This window comes from Phoxinus phoxinus (genome assembly GCF_949152265.1).
Source record: "Phoxinus phoxinus genome assembly, chromosome: 2".
In the NCBI taxonomy this organism is placed as follows: domain Eukaryota; kingdom Metazoa; phylum Chordata; class Actinopteri; order Cypriniformes; family Leuciscidae; genus Phoxinus; species Phoxinus phoxinus.
The window spans coordinates 1,302,129-1,322,623 of NC_136877.1; the positions used below are offsets into that span (position 1 = coordinate 1,302,129).

The 20,495-nt window shown below is 42.0% G+C and overlaps 1 protein-coding gene across 1 annotated transcript; it reads right to left on the reverse strand.

Annotated features, from left to right (window-relative positions):
- Positions 1–373: 373 nt before the first annotated feature.
- arsj (arylsulfatase family, member J) lies at positions 374–18,562 on the reverse strand. The gene is made up of 2 exons (XM_079605444.1): positions 17,960–18,562; positions 374–2,941 (listed from the first exon to the last, which is right to left on the reverse strand). The coding sequence occupies exons 1-2, from the start codon at positions 18,283–18,285 to the stop codon at positions 1,564–1,566; spliced, it is 1,704 nt and encodes a 567-aa protein (XP_079461570.1). The 5' UTR covers positions 18,286–18,562; the 3' UTR covers positions 374–1,563.
- Positions 18,563–20,495: the final 1,933 nt, after the last annotated feature.

Consider the following 20,495-nt stretch of genomic DNA (forward strand, 5'->3'; position numbering starts at 1 on the left):
GCTGGCGAATAAAGCTGGTGAAAGTGTGTTTCCATCCGACGGCTTTAAAGCGAATAGAAACCTGTGCGTAATGACGTCACTTGCTGTTTTGCGATCAAATTGGTGTATCAAATTGATTTTAAGGTGTTTCTGCACTGAATCGCACAACATTCACGCCAACATTTGCGAACAAAGTTTTGCTAGACAAAATCCAATTCATTACTTATTCGGCAAATAACGTTTCCATCAGAGTTTATCGCATAAGCTGTATATCGATCAAGATAAAATCCGATGAGACCGAACGTATTTCATTTGAGTCGATATTCATGAAATTCAATCGAATTTTACTGTTTCCATAAAGCATTTTTCATTCGATCACTTAATTCGGTGTGGATGGAAACATAGCTAATCATCTGAAGCGGTTCCTCGTCAGTAACAACAAATAAAGAACAAGTCGCGCTGTTTTCAGCTGTTTTACTAGTTTACTTTACCTACGCAACGCAAGCTTAAATGAGTTGCGGTTACTCCCGGTCCCGGACACTATTATTAAACAGCGTTGCGACATCCAGTGAGAAGCGTTTCAATTCGACACAACTCTCAAATCAACCGATGATTTAACTAGTTTTAAATCGGATGAAACGGCCTCAACATTCCCAACACGACTGATGAGGAATACAGCAGAAACCATGAGCCATGAACTAAGTTAGAAGACTTTAAATCCCATAATCACCACCCATACAAACATTTACCTTGAATTTAACATTACTGTATTAGATTTATTATGGGGGTAGAGGGATATATAAGTAATTTTTGTTATGAAATTATGGCAGTTTCTTTAGTTTTTCTTGTTGTGTTTATGCATTTTTTATACAGTGGTAGTGAGTAGTCATTCATGGGTTTACCTCTGATTCCCAAGTCTCTGTCAAAATAATTTCATTTAAGCCTATAATAATTATAAATAAATATAATTCTTACCAATAGCTATGAGCCTGTATAATTCATATATTTGTTCCAAGGAAAATTGTGCGCAGCTTTAAATTAGTTATTTATTATGGTCTTATAAATCTGCATACTTTTTGAGTACCACATGTCCAAGTAAATGCAATACTTTTGTTTTAGGTTTACTTTAGCTTATTTATTGATACTGTTATGTTTCAATAAATAATAAATAATAGATAATCAATAAATAAGATAATCCCTCCGGCCCACCTCAACTTTTCGATTGAATAATCTGGCCCTGGAATGAAGCTAATTGAATAGCCCTGCTTTACAGGCACCAAACGGAGAAGCAAAAACAATGCTTTTCTTCCACTCTTCCAGTCTGTCCTGACCCACAGTTTATTGAGCCAAAACGTTTCAGACTTTACAAGGAAGAGCAAAGCTTTGAAAGTCCCACAGTGTTTACACTCCATAGTTCTCTGCACATTGAACTGGGATAGAAAATATTTAAAGTATGAAAAAAAAGACATTTGATCATGAAATTGGAGGTAAATCTATACATTACTTCTGGAAGTTAAAGACTACATCCCTGAGTTCATAACGGTACCAAGAATGTCAAAACGGGAGCCAACAATTCTATAGACATCAGGTCTTTCTTTTGAATTTCCCTCTCCGTTTTCCTTTTTTCCAACTCTTCATCTGTTCTAAATCATATAAGAGAAGGTTATCATCCTCATCTTCGTCATCATCTGTGTACCAGGGACCCCAGACCCCCCCATTATACTGAGGATTGGAGCGATAATCTTTGGGAGGGTAGCGGCACGGCACCGCTGTCTTGTTGTACCGTAGAAGCCTGAATAGCATCTTCTTCACCACATGTGGGAATCGTCGGGAAAGATCCACTCGTTCATATGGATCTGCTGTAATGTTGAAGAGCCATATAGACTTGCCTCGATCCCAGTTCACTCGCTCATTGTGCCAACGATTGGCCAACAGCAGGGTGGAGAAAGTCTGCGGTGGGATCCAGTCACTATATCCTGGCACACCAGTGAGAAGCTTCCAGTCACCGACACGGAGTGCCGCCCGGATGGCCGTGTTCCAGATCCCATAGCCTGCTTTCCAGGAGCCATTCTTGGCTTTGGTGTAGATGGGGTCTATGTTGTGGAGAATATCCAGTCGAGGTGAAGGACGTCCCTCACTGATGGCTTCCCAGACATCATAGCCATCAAGACTCTGGTTCTCATCTAGCGTACCTTCACCAAGCATCACCAGTGTTGGGTACCAGTCAGTAATATGGATCAGAGCCCTGCTTCTAGTGCCCTTTTTGACCAGTAAAGGACTATGTACGAACCCTACCGCCCGTATACCTCCCTCCCAGTAAGTCCCTTTACTGCCTCTCAGTGGCCAGTTGCTGCCTCCTGCCATTGGTTGGCCTCCATTATCTGAGGAGTACACCATAACCATGTTGTCATAATATCCATACTGCTTGAGAGCAAGAGTTAGATTGCGTACGGCCTCATCCAAGCAGCTGACCATTGCAGCATATTTACGACGATGCAAGTTTGGGATGGACTTGTAGCGTTCGAGGTAGCGAGCAGGAACCTGTAAGGGAGAGTGCACTGCCTGGTACGCCAAGTAGAGGAAGAGTGGCCGATTAGGATTGTGAGATTCAAGGATTTTCACAGCCTTTTGGGTATACATAATGGTGGAGTAGATGCCATGGTCCTGCTCCCAGGCAGCTTCTTCCCCCTCGTGAAGATCGTACCCACACATTCCCGGGCTGTCACATTTGTAATGGCTGTAGTAGTCGCCGGTACCCAACAAAGAGCCAAAGAAGGTGTCAAAGCCACGCTGCGTGGGCATACAACCTCGCTTATAAAACCCAAGGTGCCACTTTCCCACCATATGAGTAGAGTACCCAGCATTCTTCAGTTTCTGCGGAAGGGTGATGTTCTCCAAAGGGAGGCAATTCGGCTGAGTGGGTCGGATGATTGAATGCTGGAGGCCGGTGTGGATTTGATATCTAGGACATAAAAATGCACTAAATTAGTAACAAACATGACAAGCACTGAATAAAACAAACATTTGATCCTCATCTGAGATCATACACTGGTTTTCTCTAATGGCCCTATTATACGTCCGGCGCCAGGCGTGACGCAAGAGGTTTTTTTGCTAGTTTCAGCCTGACGCAATTATCATTTTCACGTTGTTTAAATAGCAAAGGCATTTGCGCCCATTTATGCACCCATGGGCGAGCTGGTCTGAAAACGAGGTGTGTTCAGGCGCACTGTTGGTGCGTTGCTATTTTGAGCTACTGAAATGGACTGCTAAATCTATATCAATGGCACATTATTATTTTTTTGTTATTTAAAGAGCGCGTTAATAATATGAGCCTATAGGCGGGTCCACAACGCGCTTACACTTTGCTTATTACACACACAGGGTTGCGAATAGCCAAATATTAAAAATAAAAAGATTACAGAGTAAAAGATTAATATTGTGTACATAAATGGTGGAATTCGGCTTGTCGCGTAGATGGTCTGCTTTTGTTTTAACCTCGCGCACAAGCAGATTCGTTTGCTATCTGGAGACGCGTTCAGTCTTTCCGCTTGCAAATTCCGCCAAGTAAATAGCGAATCCGCCATGGCGCGAGCGCAACTGGCTTTTAAAGGGACTGGGAGATGAGACTTTGATTGGTTTATTGCACATTACGCCCAAAACACACCCATTACTCATTAAGAGAATAGAGACAAAACACACCCATTACTCATTAAGAGAATAGAGACAAAACACACCCATTACTCATTAAGAGAATAGGGACGACCCTTTTAGGCCATGCGCCGGGCGCGCCGACCATTTCCCGTCGTTAAACTAGTAAACGTGGATTCGGAAGATTGTAGATTGTTAAAATAGGGTCCAACGTTTTGGGCTCGGGAAGGGAAATTATTTCATTCTGATTGAAACAAAAGATGTCCATGTAAACTCAGTGTGCTTGTAATGTTGTAATATGTAATGTTATATGGCAGATCAAGTGAATGGGATCGGGACACGGCATTAGGCCAAATTCAAACCTCGTCCCCTCGAGACATCAGGACTTATGCACCACCACAGTTCCAACCACAGCTTCATTCTGTAACTCCCTTCAAATTCATCTCTGAAGCATTAGTTCACCCAAAAATGACGATTCTCTCATCATTTACTCATTCTCATGTTCTTCCAAACACATTTAGATGGTCTTTCTTTCATGCTACAACTGTATGATTGAGTCAGTGAGTTCAACTCAAGAACGTTTAAAGAACTGGATCAACTTATTGATCTGGCAAAGAACAATTTGTAGATAAATAGGACATTGGTACTTTCTCTCAGTTTTTAACTTTATTGCGTTATCCTTGACAAATGAGTGTATTTCACTACTTTCTATGAATCAAATAAAATTGTATTTCCAAATATTGTAGCTTATAACTAATATTAAACTAAAAACACTTCTTAACACAACCCAAATATCCCACAAGACATGTTTTTTTGGTCACCGAAGCCACTAGGAAACACGAATCCCCAACCAGCCCGTGCTGGAAGACTTGCTGACCCATGTTGTTGGCTCCAACATCCCTCCCACATCTGCTTTCAATAAGTGGAACATACTCCTCTCTACAGCTAATCAAACTCAGACCACAGAGCATTAAAACACACTCCCTCGTTCCCACTAGACCAGCCATTCATTACACCCTTTCTCTTTTCAGTAACCCAGAAACTAACCATCTCAAGGCCCTTTCGCCTGACTCATGCTGAGATTTGAGATCCTTCAAATTCATCTTTAGGGCGTTTGTTCATCCAAAAGTGACGATTCTCTCATCGTTTACTCTCATCAATGTCCTTCCAAGCACATTTAGAGGGTCTTTTTTTTAATGCTACAACTGTGTGATTGAGTCAGTGAGTTCAACTCAAAAACGTTTAGTTAACTGGATCAACTTATAGACTGGATCTGACTCAAAAGAACAATTCGTTGATAAATAGGACATTGGTACTTTCTCTCATGAGTTCTCAAGTTTACAGTTTATTAATTTCTATTAATTCACAATTTTGGCACGATCCGTTTGACGTTGGGTGTAATAGTGATTCGTAAACGACAATGGGCGTCGGGACGCAAGAATCAATCGTTTTATCAAGTCAAGTCAACTTGACTTAAATAGAGCTTTTTACCATACAGATTGTTTCAAAGGAGTTTAACAGAGATACGAGGAAAATAATGCAACCAAGTTTGTTGTCAGATCTAGAAGAAAATAGCTTCACAGTCCAGCTTGAATAAGTTCAGTGATGGTTCAATTTTGTTGTAAAAAAGTTATTAATTTCAGTTCTCATATTATGGTTTCAATGCAGGCAGATCAATAATATTGTTAAATATATAAGTGTCCCCAACTAAGCAAGCCAAAACCCAAGTGCGACAGAGGCAAAGGTTTTATCCCTTATAGTGTGTCTGTCACATTGTTAATGTGTTTTCTGTTGTGTCCATGGACTTTTAGGTTGTTTTTCTCATTCAGTGTTTTTTCCTCATCTCTGTCGTCATTTTCATTAGTTCATTTTCATCACCTGTCTAGTTAATCAGTTAATCACCCTTCATTGTCTTCACCTGTTGTACCCTCGTCATCCTCTGTATTTAAGTTCCTGTCTTTCTCCCTTCAGTTGTCGGTCAATGTTTGATGATGTTACAGTGTATCGTGAGTGTTTCCGTTTTGTGTAAACTTTATTATAGTAAAAGTTTGAATTGGAGCTTTGTGCCTTTGCCTTTGTCTTCATCCGCACCATACCCGTGACAGATTGACCGACCCCCCTAAAATGGACGAGTGGGTAAAAATTTTCGTCCTGGCCAAGGAGAGCCAAGATCTCCCAGCCTTTGCCCATGGAGGATCATTTGAGGGAACCCGTCTGGCCAGATTTCGCGGGACCCGTGGAGGCCGCAGTAGAGGCGGTGGTCGAGATGGACCCCGACACCATTCTCCGCTTTGGTCCCTCTTCGACCCTGGACGGTTGACGTCCAGCTCCAAGCCGCCTGCACCGCTGGTCCCGTCCAGCCCAGAGCTTCCTGCGCCAGAGCCCTCATCGCTGCCCAGCACAGAGCCCTCATCGCTGCCCAGCACAGAGCCCTCATCGCTGCCCAGCACAGAGCCCTCATCGCTGCCCAGCACAGAGCCCTCATCGCTGCCCAGCACAGAGCCCTCATCGCTGCCCAGCACAGAGCCCTCATCGCTGCCCAGCACAGAGCCCTCATCGCTGCCCAGCACAGAGCCCTCATCGCTGCCCAGCACAGAGCCCTCATCGCTGCCCAGCACAGAGCCCTCATCGCTGCCCAGCACAGAGCCCTCATCGCTGCCCAGCACAGAGCCCTCATCGCTGCCCAGCACAGAGCCCTCATCGCTGCCCAGCACAGAGCCCTCATCGCTGCCCAGCACAGAGCCCTCATCGCTGCCCAGCACAGAGCCCTCATCGCTGCCCAGCACAGAGCCCTCATCGCTGCCCAGCACAGAGCCCTCATCGCTGCCCAGCACAGAGCCCTCATCGCTGCCCAGCACAGAGCCCTCATCGCTGCCCAGCACAGAGCCCTCATCGCTGCCCAGCACAGAGCCCTCATCGCTGCCCAGCACAGAGCCCTCATCGCTGCCCAGCACAGAGCCCTCATCGCTGCCCAGCACAGAGCCCTCATCGCTGCCCAGCACAGAGCCCTCATCGCTGCCCAGCACAGAGCCCTTATCGCTGCCCAGCACCGAGCTTCCTGCACCGCTGGTCCCGTCCAGCCCCGAGCTTCCTGCACCGCTGGTTCCGTCCAGCCCAGAGCTTCCTGCACCGCTGGTCCCGTCCAGCCCTGAGCTTCCTGCACCGCTGGTCCCGTCCAGCCCAGAGCTTCCTGCACCGCTGGTCCCGTCCAGCCCAGAGCTTCCTGCACCGCTGGTTCCGTCCAGTCCAGAGCTTCCTGTACCGCTGGTCCCGTCCAGCCCAGAGCTTCCTGCACCGCTGGTCCCGTCCAGCCCAGAGCTTCCTGCACCGCTGGTCCCGTCCAGCCCAGAGCTTCCTGCACCGCTGGTCCCGTCCAGCCCAGAGCTTCCTGCACCGCTGGTCCCGTCCAGCCCAGAGCTTCCTGCACCGCTGGTCCCGTCCAGCCCAGAGCTTCCTGCACCGCTGGTCCCGTCCAGCCCAGAGCCTTCGCCGCTGGTCTCGTCCAGCCCAGAGCCTTCGCCGCTGGTCCCGTCCAGCCCTGAGCCTTCGCCGCTGGTCCCGTCCAGCCCAGAGCCTTCGCCGCTGGTCCCGTCCAGCCCAGAGCCTTCGCCGCTGGTCCCGTCCAGCCCAGAGCCTTCGCCGCTGGTCCCGTCCAGCCCAGAGCCTTCGCCGCTGGTCCCGTCCAGCCCAGAGCCTTCGCCGCTGGTCCCGTCCAGCCCAGAGCCTTCGCCGCGGGTCCCGTCCAGCCCAGAGCCTTCGCCGCTGGCCCCGTACAGCCCAGAGCCTTCGCCGCTGGTCCCGTCCAGTCCAGAGCCTTCGCCGCTGGTCCCGGTCAGCTCAGAGCCCTCTTCGCCGCTGGTCCAGTCCAGTGCGGACCTCCCCAAGAAAATTTTGGGGGGGGGCAATAAGTCCTCTGAGGGGATCGTGGAGGCCCTTCCGACACGGTTCCCATGGCCGCCCGAAGGGTCCTCACCGCCATGGCCGCCCGAAGGGTCCTCACCGCCATGGCCGCCCGAAGGGTCGTCTCCGCCGTGGCCGCCCGAAGGGTCCTCACCGCCATGGCCGCCCGAAGGGTCCTCACCACCGTGGCCGCCCGAAGGGTCCTCACCGCCATGGCCGCCCGAAGGGTCCTCACCGCCATGGCCGCCCGAAGGGTCCTCACCGCCATGGCCGCCCGAAGGGTCGTCTCCGCCGTGGCCGCCCGAAGGGTCCTCACCGCCATGGCCGCCCGAAGGGTCCTCACCACCGTGGCCGCCCGAAGGGTCCTCACCGCCATGGACGCCTGAGGGTCCGTCTGCTCCGCCATGGCCACGCCCTCATCCTGCTCCGCCCTGGAGGCTTCCTGCTCCAGATCGGCCACCGGTTCATCAGCCTCCAGGGCGCCCACCCTCCCACCCCTTTGGATGTTTTACGGCGCGAGGACGCGCCTGGGGGGAGGGGGGGGGTTCTGTCACATTGTTAATGTGTTTTCTGTTGTGTCCATGGACTTTTAGGTTGTTTTTCTCATTCAGTGTTTTTTCCTCATCTCTGTCGTCATTTTCATTAGTTCATTTTCATCACCTGTCTAGTTAATCAGTTAATCACCCTTCATTGTCTTCACCTGTTGTACCCTCGTCATCCTCTGTATTTAAGTTCCTGTCTTTCTCCCTTCAGTTGTCGGTCAATGTTTGATGATGTTACAGTGTATCGTGAGTGTTTCCGTTTTGTGTAAACTTTATTATAGTAAAAGTTTGAATTGGAGCTTTGTGCCTTTGCCTTTGTCTTCATCCGCACCATACCCGTGACAGTGTCATAGTAGACGACAACCGACAAGACAGCCGATACAAAACACGGCGCTTCTGTAGCCATTGTTTGTTTACGCTCAAGTCAATCGCTAGCTCAGCCGCCTCGACCACATCACGCACGTCGTTAAAGACGGTGACAGATGACTGGTCCTCGACATGACAAGAATTAAGGAGTCAAAATCGCATAATCTGGCTATCGTAACAGACAAACATTGTGTAGTCTGAACCCAGTATTACACATTACTTCTGCTATTACCGTATTTTCCGGACTATAAGTCGCACTGGATTATAAGTCACATCAGGCAAAAAATGCGTCATGAAGAGGAAAAAACATATATAAGTCGCACTGGACTATAGGTTATTTAGAAATGTATTTCACAAAATCCAAGACCAAGAACAGACATTTAATCTGGAAAGGTTATTCAGCTCCACAACAGCACACAGAACATCAGCTGAATAGTGTCCGGTGTGTTAGCGTAACACATTAAAGGGCACCTATTATGGAATTTTGAAATTTACCTTTCATGTAGTGTGTAACATAGATCTAAGTGAACAAAAACATCCTGCAAAGTTTGAAATATGAAAGTGCACTGTATATAAAGTTATTGTCTTTCAAAAGTAAGAGTCGACTCAGAGTCATTTTTATGAATCGTTAGAAGACCGAAGCTTTTTCTCTGACTAGATGACGTCAACTTGTAAAGTTATTTGAATACGATACGCCCACTTATTGCGCTTGCAGGGAAAACTTGAAAACGTCATGGCGACGAGACGCTGTGTTCTGAAGTGCGACTCAAAAGCCAACTTTTTTAATCTGCCCAAGGAGGAGCATTTGAAGACTAAGTGGCTACAATTCATATATACAACTATACCACAGAAGTATAGTCCGAGCCTTGTGCTTTGTTCGCGCCATTTTGAAGACGATTGCTTTACCAACTTACATGCAATCAAACTTGGATTCGCGAGCCGACTGATATTGAAGGAAGGTTCAGTTCCAAGTGTATTTGCATCAGCTTCCTCCTCCGTATCACAACCTGTAAGTGTTATTAATAATTGTTGCTTATATGTTTTATGTAGGATGCTTAATTATTATTTTGTTTGTTGTGTAAGCACTGTTTAGCTTCTAGGTCTTCAATGACAATTGTATTGAGATATGTGAAGTGTTTGTCGTTGTTTTCGGAGTTGTCTTAAAGAATAGATTAATACCTCGTAGTAACGTAACTGCATTTTTTTATTTTTGTAAAAACGTTATGTTTATGCATCGGGCTAACGCAAACAAAGACTGATTGTGCTTTTACAATATGAACTCTGGGCTATGCTCGCTAACATAACATTAAATTCTTTATCTTATTTTTAGTTTTTTACTACAAACTAAAGCAGTGGACTATAATCATTATTATAACACGATTTAATTGATAAAAGCATCATTGTACTCCGTGTTAAACAATAAGTATTATCTCTGTAAACACTGCTGGGTCATCTGACCAATCGCAGATTAGCGTCGCGCAAAGGAGGGGTTTGGAAAAGTGAGTCGTTGAACGAATCATTTGGGAGTCGGTGAGCAAATCAGGTAAAAATAAATGCATATTATACGAAAACAAAAGTGTTTTTTGACATTGCATGCACGTAAAACTGTTGTTGGGGACTCCCTAAACAACATTAGGAACATTTTAAATGTCATAATAGGTGCCCTTTAACAGTTATTCAGCTGCACAACAGCATAAAGAACATATACCTGAGGCTGAATAGGCATAACATAATTAACATTAGCCAGTGAGTCCAACAAGCAAGTTACCGATAAACAAGTTCACCAAGTTCCTGTGATCTCATTCCACACTGAATCTTCCTCGGTGTCGCTTCTGAGCAACTCCGCTAACTAGAGCGCCCTCTCGCGGCTGTAGACGGTAATGTTTTCTCTTGGTTCATCTCAGTCAGTATGAAATTATTTTTATATATAAGTCGCACCTGACTATAAGTCGCAGGACCAGCCAAGCTATGATGAAAATATGGTACTTAAAGTCCCGCTGAAGTGCTTTGGAAGGCGCAGCTTTGTTTGATGCGTTGACGTAATTTCCACTGAAACAGAAGCTAAGGCGGGGCATACTAAATGGCCAATAGCGTTTGGTTTACCTCACAGACTGACAGCACCATGGAAGCGAATCCGAGCGCTGATGATACGTTGGATTCAATAGTGGAGGAGTGAGCAAAGTCTAGCCATTTCATTCTTAACCAACGTACAGTTGGAATAAAACGGAATAAAACTTGAGCGTTTGAGCAACCGAACACACACATATTGCTCTGTGACAACAGGGGGCGGAGCTTTAGATTCTAGAGAGCATTTGATTGGACAGAAGCTGAAGTCCACGGTTATGCCATAAAAATCCGTGATCCATTTTAACGGAAGTTTTGAATGCTTACATCTCCTAAATGCAAATATTGTAATATTGTAATTGTCCTGAAACACACCAGCTTATTCATAACCTTAAGGCTAATATATTCATACTAAAATCAAAAAACTTACATTCTTATATCATGGGGCCTTTAAAGCTATTGAGTGGATTTAGAAGACTTGTATAAATTAATATAGTGCACAAGGAATATCATGCTTTTATTATGCTTATTTGTCATTCGGTCCATTTTTGCCATCCAGCCCCCTTTATTTTCTCCTGTCACAGTTTAGGCTTGTTCATTACGGCAGTGTTTGCCAATGCTGGTTCTGGAGCGCCACAAAACTGCACATTTTGAATACCTTCCTTATCTAAACCACCTGTTTTTCTCAATAACTCATCCACTTTTTAGTAGAGTGCTCATGCACTGAATTAGGTCTGTCAAATAAGGTACAAAGATAAGGAACCACAGTCCTAAGGTGGCAACCAACATTTAATTCGAGATGATCTGCTTTGCTTGGCAGGTTTTTCCGCTGGACTGTCTCATACAGACGCTGGAGATTACGAGAAGTTCATTGCTTTTATCAGATGGTAGAGAATACCTTAAAAGGGTAAAAGCTGAACGTACTGCGTATATGGGCAGACGTGATGTTTTTGGACTTCTGATCTAAAGGCATCATCCATCAGAGTTTCAACTAAAACATGACCAATGCCTGTCTCTTTCCATTACATGTAGCATATTTTATACGGCTGTTTTAGCTTTAACCCCTTAAGCCCCCCCCTTTTTTAATAGACATGAAAATGCACATTTCGAACTTAAATGGTTGTAATTCAAGAATGCTTTGGAATATAGATGTAGGATTAAAGAAGACATTTGGCAGATTTTTTTAAAAGTGAAAGCAATTAAGAAAGTTGAACAGAAAAAAAGTTATAGAGTTATGAGTTTATGAAAATGTACAATGTTCAAATTTGTATTATTCATATTTTATATAAAATATATATTTTCAAAACCTGGTGGACTCTAAAAATGCAAAAAAATCAAGGCCAAAAACTGAACAAGTTGTGTTTCTAATGTTAGGTTGATATCTCAGTAAATGAGCGTTCAGTGAGATTTAGTTTGGGCGCACTACCACACTTCTCCACTAGTGGACATCACTGCCCATATAAGGGCGCCTCCATCTCCATATGTGGTTTGAGTCTGAACCATTATTTTTACAATTTTCATACAATTTATGAAGTACACATCCTATTCAGAAGTAGTGTTGGAAGTTTGGCAGATTTAGAAATGAATTCAACCTCTAAGAAACACAGAAGATCCCGTATGTGCATTATAGCTCGCTGCCACATCACTAATGCTGAATCTATTATTGTTTTCTTTATATTTAAAACATATTCAGAGCTTTTTTTCTAAAATAATTGAGTGGATGCTATCTTTTGAACTCTTGGCATGAACACAAACTGAGGTTTCTACCATTCTTTCATGATTTTTCATGTTCATCACTATTTCAGAATAAAGGTCTGAACACGCCTCAGGAGTATGAACATATTCTTGTTGCAAATTGATAAATTACGGCTCCTCTGTCATTTATTTTGAAAGTCAGTCACCAAATATGTAAACTAGAGATTGTAAGCTTTCAAATGATATATAGTTTGTCAAGATTAGTATAGGATATTACTGTGTTAAATAATGGCCGTGGGTCCGCCGGCTTAAGAGATGGCTGAGCATTTGCCAAGAAAAGCCTCTTTTTTCTGTCATTTAATCTTGTTGGTGAAGAGCTTTTTTTTGTTAAAGAGCTCTTTAAAGGTTTAGCAATTCACAGGCTGAAAAGAATGGCAATGTAAGACAATTTAACTACTAAAAGCAGCTAAAAAAAGTTGCTTCATGAATCTGTCACAATAAAGACTTCTAAGGGGAAAGAATATGGTTTAAAATGTAACATATCCTGTAAAACATCACTGTAAATTGGAGTTGGCCTTTATTGACTCTAGGCAGTGTAGTGATAACAAGTGTAGTCCCTAGCAACTACCTATGACACTTAGCAACCACATACAATGCCATAGCAGCCAAACAAACACTCTAGCAACTGGTTAGCAACACCATTGCAACCACCCCCAAAAAAACTAGCAACCGCAACACCATATCAACCACTCAGAACATCCAAGAAACCACCTAGCAACGCCCCAGCAACCACCCTGAACACCCTAGCAATGCTTCAGCAACCACCTAGCAATGCCCTAGCAAAAACCTAGGGTGTTCTGTTTGGTTGCTAGGGTGTTTCTATGCGATTGCTAGGGTGTTCTGTGTGGTTTCCAGGGTGTTGCTAGGCGTTTTCTAGGATGTTCTGAGTGGTTGCTATGGTGTTGTTATGTGGTTGCAAAGGTGTTGCTAACAGTTGCACCTAGTTTTTCGTTTCCTTGCCACTGTTGCCTTTGGCTTGCTCAATTGGGGATGTTCAATTTAATGAATCAATCATTAATACTATTGATTAGCATTACCAAACATGGACGTTTTATTATTATTTTAATTTAATACTGTGAAGCTGCTTTGATACAATCTGTATTGTGAAAAGCGCTATACAAATATTCTTGACTTGACTTGACTATAGAACACCGTAGTAACTGCCTATTACACTCTAGCAACCACCCATTGTACCCTAGCAACCGCATAGTAACACCATAGCAACCACCAAGCAACCACCCAGAATAACCAGCCATGCCTGACTAGCAAACCCGAGCCAACTGAGTGCCAGGTTTTGCCACGTGCAGTAGGCACCACAGAAAATGTACAAATCTAGTTTGATGTAGTATTTTACTTTACACAATATATGTGTAAACATGGATAACTTGGCAACATTTTCATAATATCTCATATTTCAAAGAAATATTCATAATTTCTTCCTTATTCACTTATTATGTTTCTGATAAGTCCTGGTGTGATCTCGTGTTCTGCTCTGAAACATCACTACAGTTGAGATGCTCATTAAACAATCAGCTTGAAAAGTAGAAATATCACCCCACAAGAGTGTCATTCAGTGAACGTCGGCGATGTTTAAAGCCCAAGCAGAGGGCGTTGCCATGGTTACACCTCAAAACATCTCTCCTGCATGTGCTCTTTATTGAACATCAAAACTGACTTATATATATTCTTTGATTTGTGTGATGTTAATCTCTGTTCCTGAGCGTTCTCAATCTTCTCAAACCACACCACACGGTCACACACACACACACACACACACACACACACACACACACACACCGTGGAGTGACTGACACACAGTATATTACCCCGGTAAATCCCCATCTCAGAGAGCCAGATAGACATGCAGTGTGAATGGCTGAGGGAGGAGTTGATTCATTCACTGCTTCCAGAGCAAATTGCCAACAGAGATTCCGAGCAACGTTCCTGTTTCCCGAGGCGTGGGCCAGATGTTCCGCTGTGGGAACACTGGAGTCAGGCTTTCAGCACGTGCACACTAAAACCCCAACTCATTAGCATCATTATTTTCCTGTTATTATCACTGTAAAGCTGCTAGGAAACCGTCTGTAGTGTATAAAGCGCTATAGAAATAAAGGTGACTTGATCATGCATATAGAAAATGACTTTCAACATGACCCTACATTTTATGGAAGCTTGTTTCCGCCACAGAATAAAAAATCAAAAAGGCAGTTGCGACTTTTTATCTCACAATTCTGACTTTTGTTCTCAGAATTGTGTGATATAAAGTCGTACTTGCGAGTTATAAAGTCAGAATTGCTTGATATTACCTGAAATTCTGAGGGAAAAGGTATTTTTTACAAGACTTTTTATAAGACTATATTGCGCAATTCTGACTTTAAATTACGCAATTGCGACTTTACAGTATATCACGCAATTGCAACTTTTTATCACGCAACTCTGACTTTAAATTACGCAATTGCAACTTTACAGTATATCACGCAATTCTGACTTTATATCACGCAATTCTGACTTTATATCACACAATTCTGACTTTATATCACGCAATTCTGACTTTATATCTCGCAATTCTGACTTTATATCATGCAATTCTGACTTTAAATTACACAATTCTGACTTTAAATTACGCAATTGCAACTTTACAGTATATCACGCAATTCTGACTTTATATCACGCAATTCTGACTTTATATCTCGCAATTCTGACTTTATATCATGCAATTCTGACTTTAAATCACACAATTCTGACTTTATATCACGCAATTCTGACTTTATATCTCGCAATTCTGACTTTATATCATGCAATTCTGACTTTAAATTACGCAATTGCGACTTTATATCACGCAATTCTGACTTTATATCTCGCAATTCTGACTTTATATCTCGCAATTCTGACTTTATATCACACAATTCTGACTTTATATCACGCAATTCTGACTTTATATCACGCAATTCTGACTTTATATCACGCAATTCTGACTTTATATCACACAATTCTGACTTTATATCACGCAATTCTGACTTTATATCTTGCAATTCTGACTTTATATCTCGCAATTCTGACTTTATATCATGCAATTCTGACTTTAAATTACGCAATTGCGACTTTATATCTCGCAATTCTGACTTTATATCTCACAATTCTGACTTTATATCACACAATTCTGACTTTATATCACACAATTCTGACTTTATATCACGCAATTCTGACTTTATATCTTGCAATTCTGACTTTATATCTTGCAATTCTGACTTTATATCATGCAATTCTGACTTTAAATTACGCAATTGCGACTTTATATCACGCAATTCTGACTTTATATCTTGCAATTCTGACTTTATATCATGCAATTATGACTTTAAATTACGCAATTGCGACTTTATATCACGCAATTCTGACTATATCTCGCAATTCTGACTTTATATCACGCAATTCTGACTTTATTATATCAGACTTCTATTCTTATATTCTGACTTTATATCACGTAATTTTGACTTTATATCACACAACTCTGACTTTATATCACACAATTCTGACTTTATAACACACAATTCTGACTTTATAACACGCAATTCTGACTTTATATCACACAACTCTGACTTTATATCACGCAATTCTGACTTTATATCTTGCAATTCTGACTTTATATCATGCAATTCTGACTTTAAATTACGCAATTGCGACTTTATATCACGCAATTCTGACTATATCTCGCAATTCTGACTTTATATCACGCAATTCTGACTTTATTATATCAGACTTCTATTCTTATATTCTGACTTTATATCACGCAATTTTGACTTTATATCACACAACTCTGACTTTATATCACACAATTCTGACTTTATAACACGCAATTGCGACTTTATATCATGCAACTCTGACTTTATATCACGCAATTGCGACTTTATATCACGCAATTCTGACTTTATATCACGCAATTCTGACTTTATTATATCACGCAACTCTGACTTCATATCAAACAATTCTGACTTTATTATATCACGCAACTCTGACTTTATATCACACAATTGTGACTTTATATCACGCAACTCTGACTTCATATCAAACAATTCTGGCTTTATTATATCACGCAACTCTGACTTTATATCACACAATTCTGACTTTATAACACGCATTTTAATCACGCAATTCTGACTTTATATCACGCAATTCTGGCTTTATATCACGCAATTCTGACTTTATTATATCACGCAACTCTGACTTTATATCACACAATTCTGACTTTATAACACGCATTTTAATCACGCAATTCTGACTTTATATCACGCAATTCTGGCTTTATATCACGCAATTCTGACTTTATTATATCACGCAACTCTGACTTTATATCACACAATTCTGACTTTATAACACACATTTTAATCACGCAATTCTGACTTTATAACACGCAATTCTGGCTTTATTATATCACGCAACTCTGACTTTATATCACACAATTGCGACTTTATATCACGCAACTCTGACTTCATATCAAACAATTCTGGCTTTATTATATCACGCAACTCTGACTTTATATCACACAATTCTGACTTTATAACACGCATTTTAATCACGCAATTCTGACTTTATATCACGCAATTCTGGCTTTATATCACGCAATTCTGACTTTATTATATCACGCAACTCTGACTTTATATCACACAATTCTGACTTTATAACACGCATTTTAATCACGCAATTCTGGCTTTATATCACGCAATTCTGACTTTATTATATCACGCAACTCTGACTTTATATCACACAATTCTGACTTTATAACACGCATTTTAATCACGCAATTCTGACTTTATATCACGCAATTCTGGCTTTATATCATGCAATTCTGACTTTATTATATCACGCAACTCTGACTTTATATCACACAATTCTGACTTTATAACACGCATTTTAATCACGCAATTCTGACTTTATGACACGCACTTGCGACTTTATTTCACGCAACTCTGACTTTATATCCAACAATTCTGACTTTATAACACGCAATTGCGACTTTAACACACAATTCGGGCTTTAAAACACGCAATTGCAACTTTAGCCTATATCACACAATTCTGACTTTATAACACGCATTTTAATCACGCAATTCTGACTTTATGACACGCACTTGCGACTTTATTTCACGCAACTCTGACTTTATATCCAACAATTCTGACTTTATAACACGCAATTGCGACTTTAACACACAATTCGGGCTTTAAAACACGCAATTGCAACTTTAGCCTATATCACACAATTCTGACTTTATAACACGCATTTTAATCACGCAATTCTGACTTTATGACACGCACTTGCGACTTTATTTCACGCAACTCTGACTTTATATCCAACAATTCTGACTTTATAACACGCAATTGCGACTTTAACACACAATTCGGGCTTTAAAACACGCAATTGCAACTTTAGCTTTATATCACACAATTCTGACTTTATAACACGCATTTTAATCACGCAATTCTGACTTTATAACACGCAATTCTGACTTTATTTTACGAAATTGCAACTTTATATCACGCAATTCTGGCTTTATTGGTTCCACTTGTTGTTCGGAGGCTTTGGGGTTCCTGCCTCTCCCTGCACAGAATGGATTGTATTTTCTTGTAGGCTATAGCCTATATTTCAAATCGTGCAAATAAACTAAACTACCCCCCTGTGTGTGATGTGAGTGGTGTCGTGAAGTCCCCCACCTGCCGGTCATCAGCTGGCTCCTGGACGGGCTGCACAGAGGCTGGACATAGTAATTCTCCAGTTTCACTCCGGCTGAAGCCAGTCTGTCCAGTGTAGGAGTCTTTATCTCGGACCCGTGATACCCCACGTCTCGAAAGCCTTGGTCATCCACCATGATGAAGATGATGTGAGGCTGGGAGGAAGGTTTCTCCACGTTATTCACGCGATTCGCATGAAAACTGCTCTTCCATGTTCCGTGTGTTGAGATAAAGCCGCTAAAAGTAGTCAAAAGCGTCAGAAGAATCGCACTTCTTCCCATTCGTCCGTGCATTGCACCTAAAACCATTCGGTGCTATTTGTAAATGAGTTAAAATGGAAATCAGAACAGATGATACCACTACTTTAATCTTTTCACAGCGCAAAATAACACCGCTGCATGTCATGATCAGGAATAACAGGCGCGCTTGGAAATCAGGTTCGCGATTCGTCCGACCGTGTAACAATTCACTTCATCTTCAAAAACCTAAACGGGTCGAATAGCATAATTTCTAAGCAGCAAGATGTTGTCGACCCGTCTGTCCTCAAACACAGACCTGAACTGTCTCATCTTTCGCTAAAGTTACTCTTCAGTGCCATACAGTGAGGTCCGATTCGCGAATGAATCGTTCGTTTGAATCGATTCATGATTCGGTTGAACCGATTCGCAAATCACAGGCTCGTTAGGGAAAGCTGAGACTGATAACCAAGACTGTATTTATTAATTTGGGGAGGAACACATCAGTTGACCAGTAATGTGATTTTTAGTGTACACAATTTGTCATATCACCAATACAAGTAAACACTAGTTAGATGTGAAATAATCTAAAATGTTCAGATAAATAGTAGTATGTATGTAAATAAAAGATGTTGTTTTTTGAAACAAATAGCCCGTGTAAACGTTCAGTAACACTTTTAAGTGCCGAGAACTTGCAACCGAATCAGTGAATCGCTTTTTAACGGGTTCATTTAAACGAACCGATTCACTAAAACGAATCGGACAGCGCCGCTGTATGGACTGCCTCCATACTCCAGAGATCTGGGAATGTGGTTGAGTAACCCTTTATATGTAATGCATTTCTTTTTACAGTTATAGATTACCTTTATACTTTGTTTCCCCCCCAAAGCATGAAGTAATAATGTTCCTTAGGGTCTATCAGTTTTAGATACTCTATGTGCTAATGGCCCACTGGAAACATTTCTAATATTTGGTTAATTTAATATTCCCCTTGATATTAAGTTTTATGTAGGGTATTTCCTGCATTTCATGACTCCAGCTGCTGCTCATGTATTGCATTACTTCTGCGGTGATGTTTTATTTCCAAAATAAATAAATCTTATCCTTTAGCAGTCAAACGGCATAATGCATAATTTTCCACACGCTTAAAAGAACAATGAACAGAATTCCTCACGAAAGCGAGCGCATCCTCAGGAAGGAATATGACTCAGCTTGGCTTGCATTGAAAGAAACGGAGGAATCTCAATGGGTGTATTGTACTAAACCACATGTCATGCCGTAAAATGAGATCCCATTGCAGAAAACGTCCATTCCCTGGATTAGATGCAGGGTCTGAACGTGCGGCACTTCAGCCTGTGCTATTTTTGACAAAAAAATAAAAATAAATAAATAATTTATATTCTCTAAGATCCTGATATTCTGATATTAAGTCCCTTTCTGGCGAGTCATTTCAACAGCTCGGATCTCTTTGATGGTGAAACATCAAACTCTGCAAAGCTGCATGTTCACAATTACCCAACAGTGGACGTAGGATAGACGTGCAGATCAAGTCTATATTGGGTCCGTCGGTCCATGACCAATTCTGGACATCTATTCAACGTCCAAACTAGGTCCACAATTTGGACGTCCAACCATGACCCAACTTGGACGTCATATTGACGTTCAACATTTGACCTTTGAAATTAGTAATTTTTTGGACGTCTATGACAGGTGCAGGAAATTGTTATCAACATGATTAATAAATGAATATAGATTATTAATAATTATCTAAGATCGTTTTCCAAAAACTCCATTTGATTGTCTCAGCGGCAGGTGATAACTGGAGACGCAGTTTAATATAGTTTTCCTGTCGCTCAACCAGTAGAGCGCTGGTGCAAGATCATGGGTTCGATTCCCAGGGACAGCAAGAACTGATAGGAATATAAATGTGTAATGCAATGTAAGTCACTTTGGATAAAAAGCATCTGCCAAATGCATAACTGTAAATGCAATGGTACAGAAAACACGTCCTCCACTCTTTTGAAACATTTATAGAAGTTGTATTAAAACAACGTAAAATTTGTCTAAATTTGATGTTGAAAAGACGTCCACAAACGTCCACAAACATCCACATTTGGACTATAAATAACTTATGGCGCTTTTCCACTGCATGGTACGGCACGGCTCGCTTCGGCTCGCTTTAAATGGTACCACCTCTGTTGAGGTTCCAAGCGTACCGTACCGATACTAAATGTGACGTGAAAACACTGCAGATCACTGATTGGTCAGACAAAATCGTCACT

Excerpts from the sequence above, each read along its gene's own strand:
- arsj (XM_079605444.1), bottom strand. The coding sequence starts at position 18,285 with ATGGTTTTAGGTGCAATGCACGGACGAATGGGAAGAAGTGCGATTCTT. Across the intron at positions 2,942-17,959 it reads AGCCAGCTGATGACCGGCAG|ATATCAAATCCACACCGGCC; the intron begins GTGGGGGACTTC and ends TTTATGTCCTAG.